This window comes from Giraffa tippelskirchi, chromosome 2, assembly GCF_054371585.1.
Source record: "Giraffa tippelskirchi isolate mGirTip1 chromosome 2, T2T-mGirTip1v1.2.pri, whole genome shotgun sequence".
Taxonomy (NCBI): domain Eukaryota; kingdom Metazoa; phylum Chordata; class Mammalia; order Artiodactyla; family Giraffidae; genus Giraffa; species Giraffa tippelskirchi.
Genome location: NC_137276.1, coordinates 212290476 through 212314440, shown reverse-complemented (window position 1 = coordinate 212314440; position 23965 = coordinate 212290476). Strand labels below are relative to the sequence as shown.

The 23965-nt window shown below is 37.6% G+C and overlaps 1 protein-coding gene across 2 annotated transcripts in view; it reads left to right on the top strand.

Moving 5' to 3' along the window:
• The window catches only part of TMPRSS15 (transmembrane serine protease 15), a 135103-nt gene that overhangs the window by 106694 nt on the left and 4444 nt on the right, over window positions 1-23965 (top strand). For both annotated transcript variants that reach the window (XM_081572670.1, XM_081572669.1), the window contains 5 exons: window positions 3625-3674; window positions 3833-4007; window positions 16602-16783; window positions 18672-18767; window positions 23348-23487. In XM_081572670.1, the coding sequence (XP_081428796.1) occupies window positions 3625-3674; window positions 3833-4007; window positions 16602-16783; window positions 18672-18767; window positions 23348-23487 (643 nt within the window). The remainder of the gene's footprint in view (window positions 1-3624; window positions 3675-3832; window positions 4008-16601; window positions 16784-18671; window positions 18768-23347; window positions 23488-23965) is intronic.

Below are 23965 nucleotides of genomic sequence, written 5' to 3'. Positions count from 1 at the left end.
AATAGAACATGGATATTAAATGAAGGAATCCACACTCTAAGTTGTGCCTGCATTTCTCTTTTACTCTTTAAAATTAGATTTGCTTTTACTCATGTTTTAAAAAGCAGCATCTTTCCTGTATTCAAATATCTGTTTTAGCTTAGATTATGTCATTTCTTCTGTTCGGGCATTAATGATAACTTCAGTTGAAATTAGCTTCAAATTTTACAGCTCCATTAAAGGTCAGCTTGGGGGTGGGTGGAGAAAGTAACTTTAAGAAAAGACTATAACTACAAGAATTTAAGATATTATTGCTGGTGTATTAGGTTGTAGTTTTTGGTTTAACGTATTAGATGGTGAAAAGTGAAATTATATAATTATTCAGCTATTCATGAAAAGTTGCCATTTCTGTAAGTTCAACCAGTAAAACAAATTGTTAAAGGAGTATTTTTAGTACCAAAGTACTTTGCAATTGAATATTTTATGTGAATGCTTGCAGAGCCTTAGCTGATATTATTAGTCTCATCGGGGGTGAAGCAAAGAATCTGTAAGATCTCCTTTCATAGATTTCCTTTTTATAAGGCATGTCTAAATTTACATTACCATTACAGATGTTGAGCAGCTTGTATGTTGAGAATGTCTCTCATTTATATTTTACAGACATTTAAGGATGAGTTAGGAAAAAAGGGAAAAGTATTAAATATTTTCATATTAATTATATGCATGCTTAAAATAAGAACTAGGTTATTCCATGCTTATCAACAAAACGCCAATATCATTGTACTTTGATGTCTCTGTTGTATGTAGGTTTGTGTTATTTGAAAGAGATAACGTTTATAGACACAGATACTTGAAACTTTCAGCACATCAATAAGTCAGGACATTCTTAATCTCTTTCTTGATTAGCCACATATACTGGGTTGACAAGAAATCAGATATATTTGCACTTAATTTATTTATGTATTTATTTATTTTTTGAAGAGACAAGTTTATTGCCTCATGTAATGTGGTATTTCAAAAATAATCTTTCACTAGTGATCATAATGAAAAAATAAGAAAAGCAAGAAGATATCAAGGAGGATGATTCTTCTAACTATGGAGAACCATAGTACCAGCAACTTGACCTGATATAACTGGAAATGTATAATTATGCTACTTCCAATACTGGGCTTCCTTTTTCTTTGTCTGGTAGTCCTAGACATAAGCAAATTTTGATTTTATACATGTTGGTTGAGAATGTGTTCTAGATACAGGATGTAGAGTGCTTACCAACACTTTGCCACTCAGTCACTCAATCATGTCCAACTCTTTGCGACCCATGGACGATAGCCTGCCAGGCTCCCCTGTCCAGGCAAGAATAGAATTTTCCAGCCAAGAGTACTGGAGTGGTTGCTATTTTCTACTCCAGGGAATCTTCCTGACCCAGGGATCAAACCTGCATCTTCTGCGTCTCATGCATTGAATGCCTATCATGTGACCAACTCTATGGTATAAACATTTCAATGCTACAGAGGGTATTTCCAGTTCATATAAAAGCTCTGTGACTTAGGTAGTACTGCTCCACTCTAAGGTTGAGGAAACAAGCCTGGTATTGATAAATGATTTGGACACATTCACAAAGCTGGAGGCAACATGAGATTTTAAGCCTTCCACTTTCCACTCCACCCTACTATATTGTGAATGCTCCAAGGCAGCATATTACTTTAAATAGCAGTTCTGGAAAGGAAAAAGAAAGAAAAAGGGCTAGTGTTGTTGGGTGAATATAGGGAGAGAATTTAGTTCACTTTGTCAACACAGTAGATACAGACGTCCATTTGTATCCCAATGTGGCCCCACTGGGCTAGGAGTAAGACACAGCATCATGGCATTGCCTAGTTCTGACTCCAGGACTGAAGACCAGAACAGTTGTTCTATTTTTCTCTAATCTCTCTAAATGTACCTGAACAAATGGACTCACTGCTCACTCTGCCTGGAAGTGAAGCCTCTTACCGCTCTATTCTGAGACTATATGTGTGCTTGTATATGAAAAGTTTGATTAAGCAAAACACATGAAGAATGAGGTGCTAAGCTCACTTTAATTTTCTGGTTATCTGTTAAGTTAGCCAAAAACTTTTCTGTGCTTGCTGAGAAGAAATCCATCCATTTTACACAGACAACATAACATTAAGCATTGCTTAACACATAAGAATGAGGAAACCATTTTGAATATCAGTTTTCATTGATGAGTGTGGTAGATGTGGTAAGTTTGGATGAAACGGGACATTGTCTTGGAAAATATCCTAAAAACTGCTTATCTCCTAACCCTAGGTGGATAACAGAAGGAGAGTTAACTGAGGCTTCTTCTTTGGGGAATGATAACTGCATACTGATACATCTATAGAAAGTGAAATTCGCCCAGTTGTGTCCGACTCTTTGCGACCCCATGGACTATACCGTCCATGGAATTCTCTAGGCCAGAATACTAGAGTGGGTAGCATTTTCCTTCTCCAGGGGATCTCCCAACCCAGGGATAGAACCCAGGTCTCCCTCACTGCAGGCGGATTCTTTACCAATTGAGCTATCAGGAAAGCCATATAGATACATCTGTCTCTAGATGATATACCTACATGCATGTTGCGTATTAATAAAATGCACATTTCCTTATATTTCAATTGAATATGTCTACTCTAAAGAATTTGTCCATTAGACAACATAAATGTCTGTGATCAAATACTTATCATGTATGTTCCAGAAACACTGAATTGCTTTGATTGTGCTTATTATCTCACGTGGATCTTGGGTCATGTTTTGTGGTTTTTGGTTTGTTCTTTCCTAAAATTTCAAGCATCTAAACAACGTGCACAAGAGATGTTGTTAAATATTTAAATATAAACTGTTAAAATTGTATGTATATGTGTGTTTTAATATAAGCGATAGCTACATAGCTGCATCAGGAAAAAGTGTTGGCAGGCTCTTTAATTCCTTGTATTATACTGATCTCTAGTGGTTGGAAAGTATAACATTTTAAAACAATTTTAATTTTTCTTTAAAAGAGAATTCTTGGCTTTGAAAAACGTCGGTGTCCAAATATTTAAACAGGTAGTGAGTTTTTAATTATTTATGCCTGCACTTTATGTGACTGTTTACATGTCTGTCTCCTTTGAAAGTAGCACCTATGATTTATTCATCATTGGATTCCCTGAACAAGTACATAGCCTCACACACAGTGTTGGGCACCGAGGCATATTCTGTATTATGGAATGATGCAATCCAACATTGAGTCACAGAAACGAACAGTAGGCATGGTTTATGGAATACTCATTCTGTATAATGTACAATAATAATTCCATTGCAAATATTTCTTTATTTCTCACAAAACTCCAATAAGGTACTATGCCCCAATTAATGTATGTTAAAACTGAGCCTCAGGGATATTGAGCAACTTACCTAAAATCACATACATTGCAGAGTTAAAGGTTCAAACTCAGCTTTATTTGACTTTCAATTAAAGATTCTCTGCTGTGCATTTCAGCCTCCCTACATTTTGAGTATGACATATTTAAAAGCCCATTTGACTAAAGAGAAAAAATAATAATACATAATACTATGTTTTGTTTGAAATGTTATGTGCACCAATTTTTAAATATAGTTGCTCTTCTATTACAGCCAACAGTGCTTAGAGGATTCACTGATTCTGCTACACTGTAACCACAAATGTAAGTAAATATTTCCTCTTGCTCTCCTTCAAGCCTTCAGTTTAACATCCTGGAGTCGCTGTCACCTTAAATTATTTTGTAGTGGCCCATTCAATTTTCAGGATCAGAAGAAATTCACCAAAATTAACTAGAGGCTCTTTCTTCAATTATCTTAATAGCATGTGGGAAAAAACTGGTGACTGGAGAAGTTAGCCCGAAGATTGTCGGAGGAAATGAGTCCAGAGAAGGAGCCTGGCCTTGGGTCGTTGCTCTGTATTTCGACGATCAACAGGTCTGCGGAGCTTCTCTGGTGAGCAGGGATTGGCTGGTGTCCGCCGCCCACTGCGTGTACGGGTGAGTGTGACGTCACTTCCCCAACGAGGTGACCCTGGCAGACCCTGTGCATCCCATTTCAGACAGCCTCCCCAGATCCTCCCAGCAGGGAGATGGTCCCACTGTTTATAACACTGTAAACTGTCCAGTAATTTTCCCATGAAAGTCATGTATAAAAATAAATACAATTAAAATTCATTTTCATTAGATTCTTACATCAAGTATTATGTTTCCCACATACATAAAAATGGAAATTTTCACCTATTCGTGAGGTAAGCATTTTTAAAAGTATAAAATGAGCTTTTACTATATAACTTGTGCTGGTTATCAGTCATTTAGGACATACTTATTGTCAGTAAGTCATCAGTGTCAAAAGAAAGCATGTATAAATAGACCTCAAATTACAAATTAAAAAGTGTGCTCTTTGAAATTCATATCTAAGCACCTCGCTGCGAATTAGCATAAAAAGGTTTCTTTAGTTCTCAAGTCAGATCTGTATTGATGCTAGTGCTGCTGTTTAATCACTTCAGTCATCTCCCACTCTGTGCGACTCTATGGACTGCAGCCCACCAGGCTCCTCTGTCCATGGGATTTTCCAGACAAGAATTCTGGAGCAGGTTGCCATGCCCTCCTCCAGGGAATCTTCCCAACCCAGGGACCGAACCCAGGTCTCCAGCACTGCAGGCAGATTCTTGACCACTAAGCCACCAGGGAAGCCTGTTTTGATGCCAACTGTAACTAAAACTTCTTGCCTGGAGAATCCCAGGGATGGGGGAGCCTGGTGGGCTGCCATCTATGAGGTTGCACACAGTCAGACACGACTGAAATGACTTAGTAGCAGCAGCAGCAGTAACTAAACTTAGAACTAAGATCAACCATGTCTAATGCTCTTCTTATAGTATGATTTGACAAAGTACATGGGAAATTTTAGGATTTATCTTCTCCCTCTACAGCAGCCGTCCTTAGAGCAGTGCCACAGGAGAAATGAGAGTGGATGGAGGAGGTAGAAAATAAACATCAATATTCCTGGGTCCAAGAACTTGTTAATTTCTTCAGCTGCCTGAAAGATGTCACCTCTTTATGTAATTCTACTCCAACATTGCTGAATTAGGTCAGAAAAAGGTAGCTTCCTCATAGGTTCATGAGCCCTGACAAGGGTGATTTCCTGCCCCTGATTGAGAAAAAGAGGCCTCCAGGAAATGACCTTAGCTGTGAGGGTTAGAATGAGCCTCAAACATCCAGAATCTCGGAGTGAAAAAGTGCCGTGTGCAGAATGGGAGAGGCAACTGTCGTTAATCAGGTTAAAAGAGTAACTTTGTACAAACACAGACACTGAAAGTTCTTGGATGAATGGAGATAAACTAACCAAAAAGGCTGTCAAAATTGTTTGGGAGACAGGGAGGGCCAGGGAGAATGAGTATTAATGAATTGAGCCTATGCTGAAATACCCATCATACCAGAATGAGAGCAAACTCACACTGAGAATGCTGGGAGCCTGGAAGTGAGGACCCTGGTTTGTAGTTTGGCCAATTACCTGGGCTTCACAAGGACCCTCCAAGGGGGTCTGTCTGCTTCTAAAGTTCTCAGAGTCTGTGCATTCCCACTCCCTGCTAAACATGACTTCAACCTTTACCTACACATACTCTATGTGTTGGGCATGTCACCAACGGGTAACCTATATCCTAACTATGTTACAGGTAAAAGGTATCTTTAGCTAGAAATTCAATGTTTTCTGCTGCACCATAGGTAGGTCTTAGTAAGAGACCAACCGCCTGTATTAACGTCAGATTTGGTAAATTCGTCCATTCGATGTTCTTGCAGAACATATATTTTCTAAATGTCAACCAGGCTTGCAGTGACATTAATGACATCTTTCAATTATCCACTTTACAGATGTACTTATTATGGGTTAAGGGTACCAATAGCATCCTTTCAAACCATGAATACATGAAGGAAATGGAAAAACATTTTCATCTAATATAAACACATGTTCAGTCATACAGGACATAAAATGGCTTTTCACACAGTTTTAAATCTGAACAAAGGCAAGCAAATGTAGGCTGTAATAGAATTGTGATGGTTCAGACTTTTCCTCAGCAACCTTGCATTGTATTCACTCTCCTTACCCCTCAGTGGTATTATATCTCATTCTTTTTCAGTTGCCAGGAGTTTTCTTGCTTTCTTATTTAAAGACAAGGAAGATTGACTTCAAATCACAGAATAGGATTTTGATCCTACTTATAGTACTGACTGAAGGGTACTTATGGTACTTATGGGTACTGACTAAAGGGGAAGCCCCCTTGTGGCTCAGATGGTAAAGAGTCTGCCTGCAATGCTAGGAAACCCAGGTTCAATCCCTGGGTTGGGAAGATCCCCTGGAAAAGGAAATGGCAACCCACCCCAGTAATCTTGCCTGGAAAATCCCATGGATGTAGGAGCCTGGCAGGTACAGTTCATGGACTTGCAAAGAGTTAGACAGAACTGAGCGACTTCACTTTCCCTTTCACTTTTTCATGGCACTATCTTTGTGTGACTTCGAATCTGTGGGTTTCAGGATCTCATCTGTAGAGTGTCCACAGAATATCTACCTCGTAGGGTGATTGCCAGGGCAAAATTAAGATGCTGCAATGCTTTTGTGAATTAGAGAAATGTGCAATAAAATTTTTGTTGTTCCTGTTCAGGAAATGTCCATGGAAGAAGACTCTAAGTCTTACCCATGAGATATTCAGCATATATATTTTCTAATTTTTTTATATTGATATAATTTCAGACATGCCCCCAAATTGCAAATAATAGTATAGAGAACTCCTGTGTACCTTCACTGACATTTACCATTTGTTTACATTTTGTGCTATGAGAACTTTCTCATCATTCTTTCATTCCCTCCAATTTGGAGAAATATTTGTTTTCTAAATAATTTGACAATGGGTTAGACATGTGCCTCTTTACACTGTGTTCTTTGTTATTTTTTTTTTAAACTAAGAACAAAGATATTTTCCTACGTAATCACAGAAAATCATGGAAATTAACATGCATGCAATACAATTATCTAATTAATTAATACAGTATATATTTACTTTTGTCAATTGTCCCAAATATGTTTTTTGCAACATTTGTAGCTTGTATGTTTTCCACCCAAGAACCAATTAAGGATAATGCATTCAATTTGGTTGCTATGCCTCTTTCATCTTTAATCTAAAATAGTCTTTCTGTCAGCCTTACTATCTTTGTCTTTCTCAGACTTTTTTTTTCTTGTCTTTGATATCTTTTTAATACAAGCAAGTTATATTATAGAAAGTCCTTATATCTGGGGAAACCCTTCAAGCTTGCTCCCTGTTGGTCTTTATACATCACCATTCTTTGAGAACTTCCTTACTTTCTGGCAAAATAAAATGTTCCAGGTTCATCTTGTACTTTCCCTGCCCTTGCCCTCAAATTAAGCTTTCTATAAGAAACCCCAAATTCATTCAGCAATTTTAGGTCCTTCTACATTTAAAGAAATAATATCGTCCACAGCCCTACAGCTGCTGGTATGCCCTGATGCTAGGCCTTCTCAGTGGGCATAGCTCTGTACTCTCACAGCTCTATAAATATGAACTCAAAACGGAACAATTCAAATAAAACACAATAGAATGCATCTTAGTCTTTTCTCCTTTCATATTTGTAACTCATCTCCAATTATGAGAAAGCTTATTTATGCTGTCCACAAAATATGTATGGATTTGCTCAAGCTTAGAATGGAAAAGTAGTTTGGAAACTGTAAACCATAGCACCATCTAAAGCAACCGGAGTTTAATATTGCTTTCATTTTTTCCCACTGACATATAGCAAAATGCCTAATCTTAAGTGTCCAATTTGATGAGTTTTGAAAATGCATATGCCTGTGTGAACCACACTCTAATCAAGACATAAAACATTTCCACCACCTGGAAATTCCTCCCTTACACCTTTGCACTCATCACCATCCTTGAAGTAGGCCCCAGAAGGGACCACTGTTCAGTCTGGGTGGGTCACTCATTTATAAATTTACAGTATGGATCACATCTATTGAAAAGACATCTATCCATGATGAAATTCCTGGAGGAGGAAATGCAACCCACTCCAATAGTTTTGCTGGGAAAATCCCATGAACAGAGGAGCCTGGTAGGCTATAGTCAGTGGGGTTGCAAAGAGTCGGACACGATTGAGTGATTGAGCACAATGATGAAATTATCATTGACAAGCCTCTTGTCGGTCTTCCATTCTTTAATTTGCTCTTCAGGGAAGATCACATGGGCCATATGGATTACCTCATTTCTTATTAAAACAATTTCTTGAAACAGGTGTTAACATTTCTGAAATAGATGATTTCATAACCAGGTGTTTTGGGGTATGACAAGAAATACACACTACTATTTATACTTTATTTAGTGCTAAATTAATTTAACTTATACTGCTAATAAAACTCTGAAAACCAACTTTTTAAACAGTATTGACTACAGTGAGCAATAGTCATTCAGTCGTGTCCGACTTTTTGTGACCCCATGGACTGGAGCCTGCCAGGCTCCTCTATCCATGGAAACCTCCTGGCAAGAATACTGCAGTGGGTTGCCATTTCCTTCTTCAGAGGAACTTCCCAACCCAGGGATTGAACTCAGGTCTCCTGGATTGCAGGTAGATTGTTTACCATCTGAGCCACCAACATTAATTAATTAATTGCTACTGCAATTAAAGTTTAAAATTTGGATTCTTTGTAATGTCTCAAACATATCAGATAGATCTGGGACACAGAATCTATCCAAATATAATATTTTAAAAATTATTTCATTTCTACTTAAACTCAATCTAAAAAAATATTGTGGGTTTAGTTTCTCTATCTACCTATTCTTATGGTTTTAGGAGCTCAGCTAATAATAAATTATCTCCTTCATGTTGCAGAAATCCCGTAACACTTTTTCAAGATTTTAGTAATTTTTACAGATCAAAAAAAGGAAGAGCATTTTCCTAGGCCAGTAGACATTTCAAGATTAGTGAATTATTAGGTTTTGGTTATGGCATGGATCTTGATTCCTTTTCTAAGTGATACCAATTTCCAATCTGGTGTCATCTACTTAAAATTAAAGTCACCTTTGGCCCATATTATATAACTCATTTCCTTAATATTATTCTATCAGCACTACTTTTAATAACATACTTTTATAAACAGGTAACATTATTAGTCCACTCAAATTTTTATTTCCTAAATGTTTCAGCATCTGATCTCTGAAGCTACTTCTACTTTGAGAACCAATACTTCATCTTGGATGGCATTGCTGTGTGCTCTCTTCCCTTATTTATTTTGTGTAATCACGTGTGCTGATATGGCTTGATCTGCAACTCCTCTGTCTACGTGGCTGATATGTGTAACCACTGGTTGTGCTCAGTCTTTCTGACTCCCAGACTGTATCTTGTTTTTCATATATTCCTTCAGTCAGTGAGCACTTACCTTATTTTTTGTTCTGCTTTTGGCTTCACTGAGTCTTCACTGAGGTGTGCGGGTTCTCTATTGTGGCCCACAGGCTTAGTTTTGGGCTCCTAGTTCCCTGACCAGGGGTGTAACTTGCATCCCCTGCATTGGAAGGAAGATTCTTAACCACTGGAAGAAGTTCACTTCACTAGGGAAGTCCCAGTGAATACTTGCCTTGTGCCAAGCACTGTTCTAAGTTTTAGGGATAACAATGCTCTATAGACCAACAAAGTTTTTGCCCAAACGATGCTTATATTACAGACTAGGGCAGAAAACAGAAACACTGAGAAGCCTTGCTACCACTGTTAATCAGGAAGTGATTGACAGTGAGGTAGGAACAAGATATGAGATGTAAGCAAGACCGGATCCTAGGCCCTGGTGAGAACTCAGTTAGCTGTGATAAGTGGGATATGAGACCATTTGGAAGGCGGAAGAGTGACCTTGTCTTAGTCAGGTATCTGTGTAGAGATTCCACTGCTGAGGGGAGCAAGGGTAAAGTTGGGGGAATCAGAAAGAAACAATGGTGGCTCTAAGATTATGTTGGAGGAAGCTGGACAAATGTCTGGATCTTAGTATGTTCAGATGCTGAGAGTCATCTAAAGTTGCCAGTGATCTCAGAAAGTGAAGAGGGACTGAAGAACTTCTTGATAAGGGTGAAAGAGGAGAGTGAAAAAGCTGGCTTGAAACTCAACATTAAAAAAAGCTAAGATCATGGCATCCAGTCCCATCACTTCATGGTAAATGAAAAGGGTAAAAGTAGAAGCAGTGACAGATTTTATTTTCTTGGGCTTCAAAATCACTGCGGATGGTGACTGCCGCCACAAAATTAAAAGATGCTTGCTCCTTGGAGAGAAAGCCAAGACAAACCTAGACAGCATTTTAAAATGCAGAGACATCACTCTTGAGAGTCCCTTGGGCTGCAAAGAGATCAAACCAGTCAGTCCTAAAGGAAGTCAACTGTGAATATTCATTGGAAGGACTGATGCTGAAACTGAAACTCCAGTAGTTTGGCCACCTGATGGGAAGAGTCGACTCATTAGAAAAGACCCTGATGCCGAGAAAGAATGAAGGCAAAAGGAAATGTGGGCAGCAGAGGATGAGATGGTTGGATAGCATCACCGACTTAATGAATATGAATTTGAGCAGACTCTGGAAGTAGTGAAGTTCAGGGGAACCTAGCGTGCTGCAGTTAAAGGGGTCAAAAAGAGAGTCAGACACGACTTAGTGGCCAAACTACAACAACAGGTAGGTAAGGAGAAGAATAAAGGGTTTGTCTTTAAGCAATGAGTGTTGATATCATTTATTGAGATGATGAAAATGAGAAGAAACAGGATTGGAAAGAGAATAAAAGTTCCGATGTTTTGTGTATTAAATTTGAAACTTCCTTCCAGAATCCAGGCTTCCCAGGTGGCACTAGTGGTAAAGAGCCTGCCTGCCAATGCAAGAGACTCAAGAGACATGGGTATTTCTGGTATTTAAAGTCATAGCATTGGATAAGGTCATCATTGAAACTAATGTTAATGAAGAAAAGAAGCAGAAAGCAGAAAGCAAATTCTAGAGTATTCGAATATCTACATTTTTGAGAAGAAAAGAGCTGGGGAAGAGAAACTGAGGAAGAGCAGAGAGTGAAATGAGAGGAAAATCACAAATCTGTGGATAGTACTGGGAATCAAGTGAGGAAAGGCGCTCAAAGATGATTTCTTAAGTTTCCAGAGATAGTCCTTGTTGTTGTTCAGTTGCTAAGTCATGTCTGACTCTTTGCGATATAGCCTACCAGGCTCCTCTGTGCATGGGATTCTCCAGGCAAGAATACTGGAAGGGGTTGCTATTTCCTTCTCCAGGGGATCTTGCTGACCCAGGGACTGAACCCACGTCTTCTGCATTGCAGGCATCTTCTTTAACACAGAGCCACCTGGGAAGCCCAGAAGTAATCCACCAGGTCAAATAGTGCTGAGGATTGTTTGGCTTAGTCTTGGTTCCCTGTACTTATTTCTCTTTCACGCTTAAACACATAGTTGCCTAACTGTATTTTAAAAACATACTTCTACTTAACAGATGAAATAAAAATTCCCATATGTATGAAATGCTTTCCTGTTCATGAGAAAGGATAATAATGGAACACATCCTTCCTGTTAACCCTCCTTTACAATATATCTGCCTTTTTACACACTTGGGCTTTTTTTCTTTGAGTTTCTTTATGGACTCATGGCCCTTTATTAACAATGTATTTTGTTAACTAGAATAATTGTTGTGATTACTATATGATGCTCAAATTGTTAAAGCTAGCCAGTGTTATCTCATTTAATCTGGCTCCTTTGTTCTTTTAAAATTACCTCTGATACTCTTGAAAACTTTCTTGCTCTCTGACAACAATAGCACATTTCAGTGGCATTCTAAGTCTTTCTTGCCTTTGAAAATTGAAGTTGGCTATTGCATTAGGAATTCTTTTCCATTCATGGAGAATGATAATAGAGACTAAAAGTTCTGTAAACATATGGGTTGGCAGTGGGCAAACTTGCTGAGGTTGCTTTATGCCACCATTAGTAATGGGAGAATATATAAAAAAAATTCAGTTTATAGTAAGGGTTCCCATTGATCTTTTTTTTCCTTTTAGCATATTGTGTTGCTCTGTGATAATTATCTTATCATATTTACTTCCTACCACAATGAAAATCCCATTTACAGATGGCTATTCTTTTTTTTTTTAAGGATCTTTACAGGTCAGATGACTATTTATATTTGCTTTTGAACATGTTGAGTGGCATATTGGATGTTAGTTCCCCAACCAGGGATGGAACCCATGCTCCCTTCGGGGAAATGCAGATCCCTAACCACTGGATCACGAGGGATGTCCCCTGGACATTCTTATGCTTACATTAGTGAAGTTATTTACATCCCAGGACAGAGCAACACAGAGTGGGCAGCATCTATGGAGCACCTACTCTATGCCGTGAGGTGCACAGTCTTGGAAGTTGCAGAAGTCAGGAACACACATCTTTCTACTTCATCGCAACCTGTGCTTTTCTTTCCCTCGCTACTGAGAAAAACACTTTGCTTGAACAGAGCAGGCAAAGGTGAAATGTAGCAGAAGTTCAGCCCACTTTCCCTAACTAAAAATACTCTGTTTCTGCCATCCTTAGCCTCTGCTGGATTGGGTCTGCCTATCCAGTGTGGTTATATACTGTTCCCATCCCAACCTGTCTCCTGTTCTATAGCTTTTCCTTGCTCTATGAGATTACAGATGCTTTGAAACAAAAATATTTTTGAAACATAACAAGTCCCCTTTCTTCATCTGTAGTGATTTCTCTGAAGACTTTCTTCCCCCATCTCTTGGCTCTGGATGAATGGAAAAGCTAGGAAGGATTTGTATTGCTCAATATACCAATAGTTAATTACGAAGTACGGATTCTTGAGTCCTGTGCCAACCTTATAAATTAGAATTTCTAGAGATAGAATCTAGGAATCTGAATTTTTAGCAAATTTCTCCGTTGATTCATAAGATTTAATTACCCTTGGCTATGACTTCCGTATTCTCAAGTCTTTGTGCTCAGAGAAAAGGATGTAGTCATTTTAGTGTGCCTGTGCCAGTGTGGGGCTCATGCTGGGGGAAGTTAATTACATAGACATGGAAAGTTATGCAGAAAGGACATGAGAGAGAAGTGCAAATGACACATGTTGGAGGGATATTTCTTATTCACAGCGTTGCTTACAGATGATGGAAAAATAAAAACATGGAAGAGAGGCTCTATTCATTGTAGCACAATAATAATTTCAGAAATCATTTAAGAATTATGTCAGAATAACATTGCTGTAAGCCACATTAGACCAGAATATTAAAACATGCATGTTTAATCTTAATAGTTTGTTGTTTGTGTTGATTTTCTATTTGAAATACCAAAATAATGAGAGAAAATGATGATTACTAAACTTTGCATCACCTACCAGTTCTCTCATATCAGTGTTATTTCAATAGCTCTGAGTACAGTACATACAAAAGAGAAAATTTGGGAATGTAGCTACTAAACTGCATTTTATCCAGGCTGCATTGTTTTATCGATTTAAATTGATAGCAAGTAAATTGAATATACCACTGAGAACTTTTAAGTATTTTTTCTGAATATAAAATATGTAGAAACACTTAAGGAGACAATCATTTTTTTAAGTAAATGTACTCAACTTCAAAATGAAATCTATAAAATGGGGTCATACTTCCTTTGAGCAAATGTTAATAATTATTATTGAAATGTTATACCATTAATATAGTGTTATTAGTATAATTAGTATACCAATTAAACCAATTAATAAACAATTTATTATTCATAATAAAATCAATAATTTATTAATTAATAATTTATTAAATAAATAACTTACTTGTTTCAGTATTTGTAAGTGATTTTATTATGATTTATTTAATTATAAATAATAAATTTAATAATTTATTAATAATAGATGAACAAAAGTAATAATGATTTATCATTATTAAATAATACTAACTATAAGTGATTAGTATTATTTATAATTTAATATATAAGTAGTAATATAAATACTAATATAACACATTGGTTATATAAACTATAGTGCAAGATATAACATATACAAATAAATACAATTAAATGCAAAGTAGGAAAATAGTGTGGCAATTTTAAGATGCATTTTTTGTAAATATCAAGTAAATATATAAATTGAATGCTGAGTAAAAATACATACAACTTTTTCAGAGGAGTAATTGCCCATTACTTAAGAGGCATATGCAAAGTAATGAATAAATAGTAAAAACATAACAGATGGACTTGAAATAACTTCATGCCCTTTACATATTTACATATATTTGTAGGTGACTTGGATTCTAATATTTGAAATACCATGTTAAACTAGGCATTTGTTTTTTTTTTTGTTTTTATTTATTTATTTATTTATTTTTTTAATAAATTTATTTATTTTAGTTGGGGGCTAATTACTTTACAATATTGTAATAGTTTTTGCCATACATTGACATGAATCAGCCATGGGTTTACATGTGTTCCCCTTCCTGGACCCCCCACCCACCTCCCTCCCCATCCCATCCCTCTGGGTCATCCCATTGCCCCGGCCCTGAGCCCTTGTCTCATGCTAGGCATTTGTGACCACAGAGAACTGAATGACTAGTTCTGCTATATTGCAGTTATTGGAATTTTCACTTCATTGTGAATATGGCTCAGTTGGCTTAATACCAGTTTTCCAATGGTAATTTATTGGCACAAAGATGTTGCTGGCCAACAGCACATTGAAGAATTTCTGTACACTTTCAAATTATAACACAATCTCCAATTTAATCTGCCTATAATACAAATGTTATCCTTTACCAGTTCATTATCAGTAGTCAATGTTGTGTATGAAAAGTTATGAGTTCATTATGTGTGGAAATTGCTCAAGTTCATGTATTACCTTTTAAATATAATAGGTTTTCGGAGAAGGCAATGGCACCCCACTCCAGTACTCTTGCCTGGAGAATCCCATGGATGGAGGAGCCTGGTAGGCTACAGTCCATGGGGTCGCTAACAGTTGGACACGACTGAGCGACTTCACTTTCACTTTTCCCTTTCATGCACTGGAGAAGGAAATGGCAACCCACTCCAGTATTCTTGCCTGGAGAATCCCAGGGACGGCAGAGCCCAGTGGGCTGCCGTCTATGGGGTCGCACAGAGTCGGACACGACTGAAGCGACTTAGCAGCAGCAGCAGCAGCAGCATAATAGGTTTTATTGCTTATGTGACCTCTGTGAATTCGGTGATCCCCTAAACAGGAGGAGCTGCTGAACCTCCTTTCTCTGTTACCGTAGCTACTGTGGTTACTGGAAGAAGCCCTGTACCAAGAGGCGGTCTCCACACTAGAAGGTGATCTATAGCAGTGGTTCTCAAACCTTACCATCAACAAGGAGATTTAATTTAAAAATGAATATTTAAAAATGCCTCTCTCCATCCCAGACTCATTAAATCAGAGATAGGGAAAGGAAAGCAGTGTTATTTAAAAGTGCAACAGGTGATTCTAATGGGAAACATAAGTTGAAAACCACAGTCTAGTTCAGTTTAGCCACTCAGTCGTGTCCAACTCTTTGTGACCCCATGGACTGCAGCACGCCAGGCTTCCCTGTCCATCACCAACTTCCAGATCTTGCTCAAACTCATGTCCATCGAATCGGTGATGCCATCCAATCATCTCATCCTCTGTCGTCCCTTCTCCCTCTGCCTTCAATCTTTCCCAGCATCAGGATCTTTTCCAAGGAGCCAGTTCTTCGCATCAGGTGGCCAAAGTATTGGAGCTTCAGCCTCAGTCCTTCCAATGAATATTCAGGGTTGATTTCCTTTAGGATTGAGGGGTTTTATCTACTTGCTCTCCATGGGATTCTTAAGAGTCTTCTCCAACACCACAGTTCAAAAGCATCAATTCTTCAGCGGTCAGCTTTCTTTATGGTCCAAATCTCACATCCACACATGATTACTAGAAAAACTATAGCTTTGATTACAGGGATGTTTTTCGGTAAAGTAATGTCTCTGCTTTTTAATATGCTGTCTATGTTGGTCATAACTTTTCTTGCAAGGAACAAGCTTCTCTTAATTTCATGGCTGCAGTCACCATCTGCAGTGATTTTGAAGCCCCCCCAAAAATAAAGTCTCTCACTGTTTCCATTGTTTCTCCATCTATTTGCTGTGAAGTGATGGGACTTGATGACATAATCTTAGCTTTTTGAATGTTGAGTTTTAAGCCAGCTTTTTCACTCTCCTCTTTCACTTTCATCAAGAGCCTCTTCAGTTCCTCTTCACCTTCTGCCATAAGGGTGGTGTCATCTGAATATCTGAGGTTATTATTTCTCCCAGCAACCTGGATTCCAGCTTGTGCTTCATCTAGTCCAGCATTTCACATGATGTACTCTATATATAAGTTAAATAAGCAGGGTGATAATATACAGCCTTGATGTACTCCTTCCCCAATTTGGAAATTAGAAGGAAATATTTTTAAAGAAGAATTCCTCAGAAGTGCAAGATTACTTGAGAATAGGAACAAGTGGTTCTGAAATATCTACTGTGAAGTTCTCTAGAAAGTAACTGTGGTGGATGAGAAATTTCTTATTCTTCCTTCTTCATAATCTTTAGGAGAAATTTAGAGCCGTCTAAGTGGAAAGCGGTGCTAGGCCTGCATATGGCATCAAATCTGACTTCTCCTCAAATAGAAACTAGGTTGATTGACCAAATTGTCATAAATCCACACTACAATAAACGGAGAAAGGACAGTGACATCGCCATGATGCATCTTGAATTGAAAGTGAATTATACAGGTAAGAGAAATCACCTTTAGTCTTCTTATTTGACTGGATTAATTGAAAATTAGATTTGAAATATTATCAGTACCAGTGCATTAATAGTCCATAAAAGTTGGATAATTTGTTATAGAAATCATAATTTAAATGGAATTGGGGAATGGAGAGAAACATATTAAATTACCTTCATCAAGGGGCTTAAATCCAGCTTTCTAGAAAATTGACCAGTAAAATAAAACTCTCAGATCCCTGTATAACAGTCAACTCCATGGAGCAACCCAGAGAAAATAGGTCATACTCTACTCCACGCCACCTCTCTTTCTCATCGAAAAGAAAGGTAGGTTCACCTGCTATAAATTCTGGAATAGGAGAAAGTGAGATGACCATGTGTTCAAAGAGCAAAGTGAGTGAGAATGGCTATCCATGTGTGTGTGTGTCTGTGCTCAGTCATGTCCAACTCTTTGTGACCCCATGGACTGTAGCCCATCAGACTCCTGTGTCCATGGAATTTTCCAGGCAAGAATACTAGATTAGGTTGCCATTTCCTCCTCCAGGGGATCTTCCCAACTCAGGGGTCAAACCCATGTCTCTTGTGTCTCTTGCACTGGCAGGTACATTCTTTACCACTGTGCCACCATTCATAAAGAGAGTCAGTAATATTAATGAAATGGCAGTTGGAGGATGTCCTCCAAATATGTAAATAAGGTGCAAGAAATCACCTGAGAGTGTAAACCTTATCCTGAAGGGCTCTGCTCAGCTCCAACCTTTACTCTGAAGACTTCCCAGTCCCCAGTCAGGAGAAAGTGTTGGCATTCCTGTGCTTCTAAGGAATTTGGTCTCCATGTGTAGGAGTGTGTGTTAGTTGCTCAGTTGTATATAACTCTTTGTGACCCCATGGACTTTAGCCTGCAGGCTCTTCTGTCCATGGGATTCTCCAGGCAAGAATATTGGAGTGGGTTGTCATTTCCTACTCCAGGGGATCTTCCCCACAGGTCTCCTGTATTACAGTGGATTATTTACCATCTGAGCCACCAGGGGAGCCCCCACATGTAGGAGAGCACTTCTAAAGGCACATGCTTGCTGCAGTTGGTTGTATTAGCCTATCCTTTTATTTACTTTTGCTTCCCTGGTGGCTCAGACGGCAAAGCGTCTGCCTGCAATGCTAGAGACCTGGGTTTGATCCCTGAGTTGGGAAGATCCCCTGGAGGAGGAAATGGCAACCCACTCCAGTACTCTTGCCTGGAAAATCCCATGGATGGAGGAGTCTGGTAGGCTACAGTCCATGGGGTCGCAAAGAGTTGAACACGACTGAGTGACTTCACTTGATTTACTTTTGTGTCTGCCCTGGATTTTACATGTCTTGGATGCTGAATAAATGTTAGGAGGCTTGCAAATTGTTGGAGAAGGGCTTAAAAAGTCAGCAACCTATGCTAATGCCTCCGTAAGTACCCTGTAAAGCAATTGCTTAAAACCTTTTTTGATGTGGGGATAATTGGGGGAAAGAAAAAAAACCCCACAGAACATTTGCCCAAATTTCTCTTAACTAACCCTGAAAAAACAGCCTTACCAAGATTTTCACAGAACTGGCACCACATTCTATTAAGTACCATGATGATTTAAAAATCAAATGTATATGACTAATTCCAGAACTAAGATGTGTACATTTCAGCAGAGTAATTGAGACAATGTGGAGGATCCTAAAAGGCCACCAGTGGTACCTAATCCACTTTCGAAGAAGTGCTTCTCTACAATGCTTCTTTCCCTTAAGATCGACGTCTAAAACATGTCCAAGCAGGATAAAATGAAAACACAAGTTTTTTTAGATGAAATATTGAAAAGGATTGATTTTTAAAACTTTTGGAAATGCATGTGTTTGTTCTTGTTTTGTTTTCTTTCATATTTCCAGATTTTATCCAGCCTATTTGTTTACCAGAAGAAAATCAAGTTTTTTCCCCAGGAAGAATTTGTTCTATTGCTGGCTGGGGGACACTTGTATATCAAGGTAAATTGTCAGACTCAAAAGAAAATATAAAAAGCTTGCTAGTACTCTACCCTGTGACTATTTTTAAAAGACTCATATTATAACACTTTTCTGCAATGTCTCTTAAAAGCGCTGTCAGACATATTCATATGTTCTGTATTTGTATAGTCAAAAATTTTATTTCCAAATTGGATGTGCCATATTATAAAACTATAACTATTATAGGAGAGAAATCCAAGCATCCTCCAAGCTTAATATCTAATTTTAATATTAATATTACAAACTATCTGATGAAAAGATATACTCACTGAAGTGAATACAGCCAAAAGTTACAAAAATGCATCTTTGTAAAGCATATGGATGAAGTCTAATCAGAAGCCAAATTATTTTTTTCTTTTCAATTAATTTTTTTATTGAAGGATAATTGCTTTACAGAATTTTGTTGTTTTCTGTCAAACCTCAACATGAATCAACCATAATTATACATATATCCCCTCCCTTCTGAACCTCCCTCCCATCTCCCTCCCCATCCCACCCCTCTAGGTTGATACAGAGCCCCTGTTTGAGTTTCCTGAGCCATACAGCAAATTTCCCTTGGCTATCTATTTTACATATGGTTATGTAAGTTTCCATGTTACTCTTTCCATACATCTCACCCTCTCCTCTCCTCTTCCCATGTCCATAAGTCTATTTTCTATATCTATTTCTCCATTGCTGCCCTGTAAATAAGTTCTTCAGTACCATTCTTCTAGATTCCACATATATGTGTTAGAATACGATATTTATCTTTCTCTTTCTGACTCCCTTCACTCTGTATAATAGGTTCTAGGTTCCTCCACCTCATCAGAACTGACTCAAATGTGTTCCTTTTTATGGCTGAGTAATACTCCATTGTGTATATGTACCACAACTTCTTTATCCGTTCATCTGTAGATGGACATTTAGGTTGCTTCCATGTTCTAGCTATTGTGAATAGTGCTGCAATGAACAATGGGATACATGTGTCTTTTTCAATTTTGTTTTCCTCAGCATATATGCCTAGGAGTGGGATTGCTGGGTCATACGGTGGTTTTATTCCTAGTTTTGTAAGGAATCTCCATACCATCTTCCATAGTGGCTGTATCACTTTACATTCCCACCAACATTGCAATAGTGTTCCCTTTTTCCACACCCTCTCCAGCATTTATTGTTTGTAGACTTTTTGATGATGGCCATTCTGACCAGTGTGAGGTGATATCTCATTGTAGTTTTGATTTGCATTTCTCTAATAATGAGTGATGTTGAGCATTTTTTCATGTGTTTGTTAGCCATCTGTATGTCTTCTTTGGAAAAGTGTCTATTTAGGTCTTTTCCCCACTTTTTGATTGGGTTATTTGTTTTTCTGGCATTGAGTTGTATGAGCTGCTTGTATATTTTGGAAATTAATCCTTTGTCAGTTGTTTCCTTTGCTATCATTTTCTCCCATTCTGAGGGTTGTCTTTTCACCTTGCTTATAGTTTCCTTTGCTGCGCAAAAACTTTTAAATTTAATCAGGTCCCACTTGTTTACTTTTGTTTTTATTTCTGTTACTCAAGGAGGTGGGTCATAGAGGATCTTACTTTGATTTATGTCATTAAGTGTTCTGCCTATGTTTTTCTCTAAGAGTTTTATAGTTTCTGGTCTTACATTTAGGTCATTAATCCATTTTCAGCTTATCTTTGTGTATGGTGTTAGAAAGTGTTCTAATTTCATTCTTTTACATGTAGCTGTCCAGTTTTCCCAGCACCATTTATTGAATATGCTGTCTTTGCCCCATTGTATATTCTTGCCACCTTTGTCAAAAATAAGATACCGATGGTACATGGGTGTATTTCTGGGCTTTCTATCTTGAGAAGACAAGTTATTAACTACTACTTTTCCCAAAGCAATGAAAGTATTTGTATTAATCATAGAAATTATATGATTTATATTACATAAATTATCATATAAATGTTTACATGATAAATCATATAAATTAATCATATAAATGTAAAGATGAGAAGGAAATCCTTTTCAACATGCTGATTGCACGTACTGACAAGACTCAGATATGGCATGAATGTTACACTGAAGACTATAAATTAATAAACCATTGGCTCACTAGCATTTTTTGATAACATGCTTTCCAAACAAAGAAAACATGCCCATTTTAAAAATAATCAAGCATTTAAAAATAAAAAGCATTCTAGTACTTCATACCCCGTAAACGTAATTGCAAGTTTCATTGGTTTCAAAATTCCTCATGGGAGTTAACCCCATGTAGGATAATTTGACCACTTGTTCATAGCTAAGCAAAAAGTTAAGGAACTATTGTCGGGTGGAAAAACCTGGTCTTTAGAATCACAACAGGTCATTGCCATCTTATGTAAAAATCCTAATTGCATTTAAGATGAAAAGGCATAAAATCTTGTGGAGAGGAGCAGGTCCCCAAAGCAAAAGATACACAGCTAAAATATCCTTACTTCTTGTAGGAGAGAGTATAAAATGTGAGTCAAATCATTGCCTGATGGTTCCAACAAAGGTTCTCCACTGCAATTACGTTATGTGGCTGAAATGCTTTGCTTCTGCTGCCCGGAAAGTATATTGAAGTCAAAGACTGTTTATTATTCTATTTCCTCCATTTGAAAAATGTCATGACTTATTAACTTTGAAATCTGAAGAGTAAAAATGATTCTTAGATATTTTTTCTATCAGACTTCAAGCTAAAAGACATTTATGACTACAATGTACTCTTCAAAAACAAATTATCTACTAACAAAATTTAAGACTCGTTATTGCATAAGAAATTATTTTTTTAAGAGTTGAGTAAACTTGTTCACATTTGCTTATTGTTACTAAAGATATGCATTTAATTGACTTAAGAAAAGACTCTGGGAGTGGTATGGAGCCAAGAAAAAAAATCTGCATCTGAGATCAATTTCACTTAGAAATAAACAAATCATATTTAAATACTTCCTGGGTGAAGGCAATTTTAATGAATTTTATGAACTTTGTCTTAGGGTTTCCAACTATTTCTAAAATCCCAGTTTTTCCCCTTTGAGTATATTACACTAATTAATTTTCTAAGAAGATTATGAACATATTGCTTACAAAGAAAAGAAATATTAGTTGATTAAATCAAGGCAACTAGTAAAATTAAAATAACTTCACCAACATTTTTGTGTGGATTTTTTTGTGTGTGAACATGTATATTTTCAATTGTCCTCTTGATAACTCATGCTGATAAATACTAACTGTAAGACCACTGCTCAAATTTTTTTAACTTTTTTAAAAGTTTTGTCATATAGCCAACCAATTTTTTTATTCCTTGACAAGCAGCAAAATTGTCTTTGATTTTTATCATAAAACTAAGTCTAACAGGCCATACTCAATCTTCATAGAATAAATGACAGTAAGATGCTGAAAATTCTCCTCCATCTTAACCTCTATAATTCACTTTTTAAAGTTCATTGTCAAACCTTAAAAGTCATCCAGCCTCTGAAGTCACTGGCACCAGTTGGAATCAGTTCCCAACTTCATGTTCACTGTCATACTGATGCCTTGAAATCGACCATGGTTGGAGTGTTTATAACAGGCAACAGGCACATTGACAGACCATTCATATTGGGGCTTTGTCTTCATTTCTTGAAAACCAGTTATTGAACACTGACAAACACACCACTGGGTTATTTACACATTGCTTTGCACCTAAATCACTCACACACAAACACACACACACACGCACACACACACACATGCATGTTTGTTTCTAATCTTTTAGTGTGGCGATGAAACTTAACTGGAAATGAGGTCACACACATTTTTGCAACAACACAGGCTATCACATGCTCTGGCTGATTTTCAACTTTCTGCCTCTCTTGAGAAACCAAATAGAATTGCTAATTATTGGAAAGTGCTTATCATGTACCTTTTCTAGGGTACTAGACACCTGTTTTTTTCACATCCCTCTTGGGATCGGTGTTTCAGTAAACAAAGATTCATGCTTTCAGTGGATGAGTCATTTTGTAAAAAGCATGGAAGGATGGAAGTATGCTCTGCTACTCAATGCCTCCTTTCTCTTTGCCTGCACGTGGATGACAAGCTGATTGCCCTGAAACCAGGGCACAGTTCCTCTGAGCTTTGTCTCCTGCTCAGTTTGCACCTGCTTGCTCACAAAGGAGCTGAATACCATCATAAGGGAGCACCTATTCAGGTGGCAGATGAAAAGCACTTCTGGATTTCTGAGCCTTTGCTAATTTTCATGAATGAAGGTCTTTGTGTTGGTGGGCTTTTTTCCCCATGAACCATGCGGTCACCACTTGAAATTACTGAAAATACCCAAAGACTGTCTAGTCCAATCGACCATCCCTGCTAACCCTTGGGAACTAAAGGAAGTGCTTTACTGTCACTCATTTGGCAAAATCCGCAGATGGGCTTTATTATGTGCTTTAAAGTACAAGGTTTAGCATTTAGTTTCATTATATATGCACACAGTACTCAGTAATGAGAGGGAACTGTTGAAATAAAAAAGACTGATGGTGGCTCATTCACTGATGTATGTTGATCACTTCTGACTGGCTGGCTGCATTATCCATCTCCAACAGGTTCTACGGCAGACATACTGCAAGAAGCTGACGTTCCCCTTCTATCAAATGAGAAATGTCAACAACAGATGCTGGAATATAACATTACAGAAAATATGGTGTGTGCAGGCTATGAAGCAGGAGGGGTAGATTCTTGTCAGGTAAATATGTAAAACTGCTCACCCTCAATTTCCAGAAAGCACTGCTACATGATGAGTTCATCATTCAATATGACCAGAGAGTACAGAATTCACCAGGATCTTAAGTATTTCTTCTTTTACAAAACTGTGACTTTTCACTTTTATTTGTGGCTTATCTGAATAGTCCTCCAGGGTGGACCTGAGCATTAGAAACAAAGCTAATTTTACCAACAAGAGTTACAAATCAGATGTCTTTAAAGGCTAGGCATAAAATAAGAATGTGTCCAACTGCCAAGTAAGAGTGGGCCTATAGGGGTGGGTGGGCTGGAGAGGTACACCTTCACTAGAAGAATTTACTTTCAAATTACCAATTCTTCAAAAAAAAAAAAAAGCCCTCGTACAAACAAAACAGATCTGTAGGCCAATTTGGCCTATACATCTCCCATTCTCAACCCTTATTCAGAGTCTGGTCCACGTATCCAGTCACCCAAAATAATTT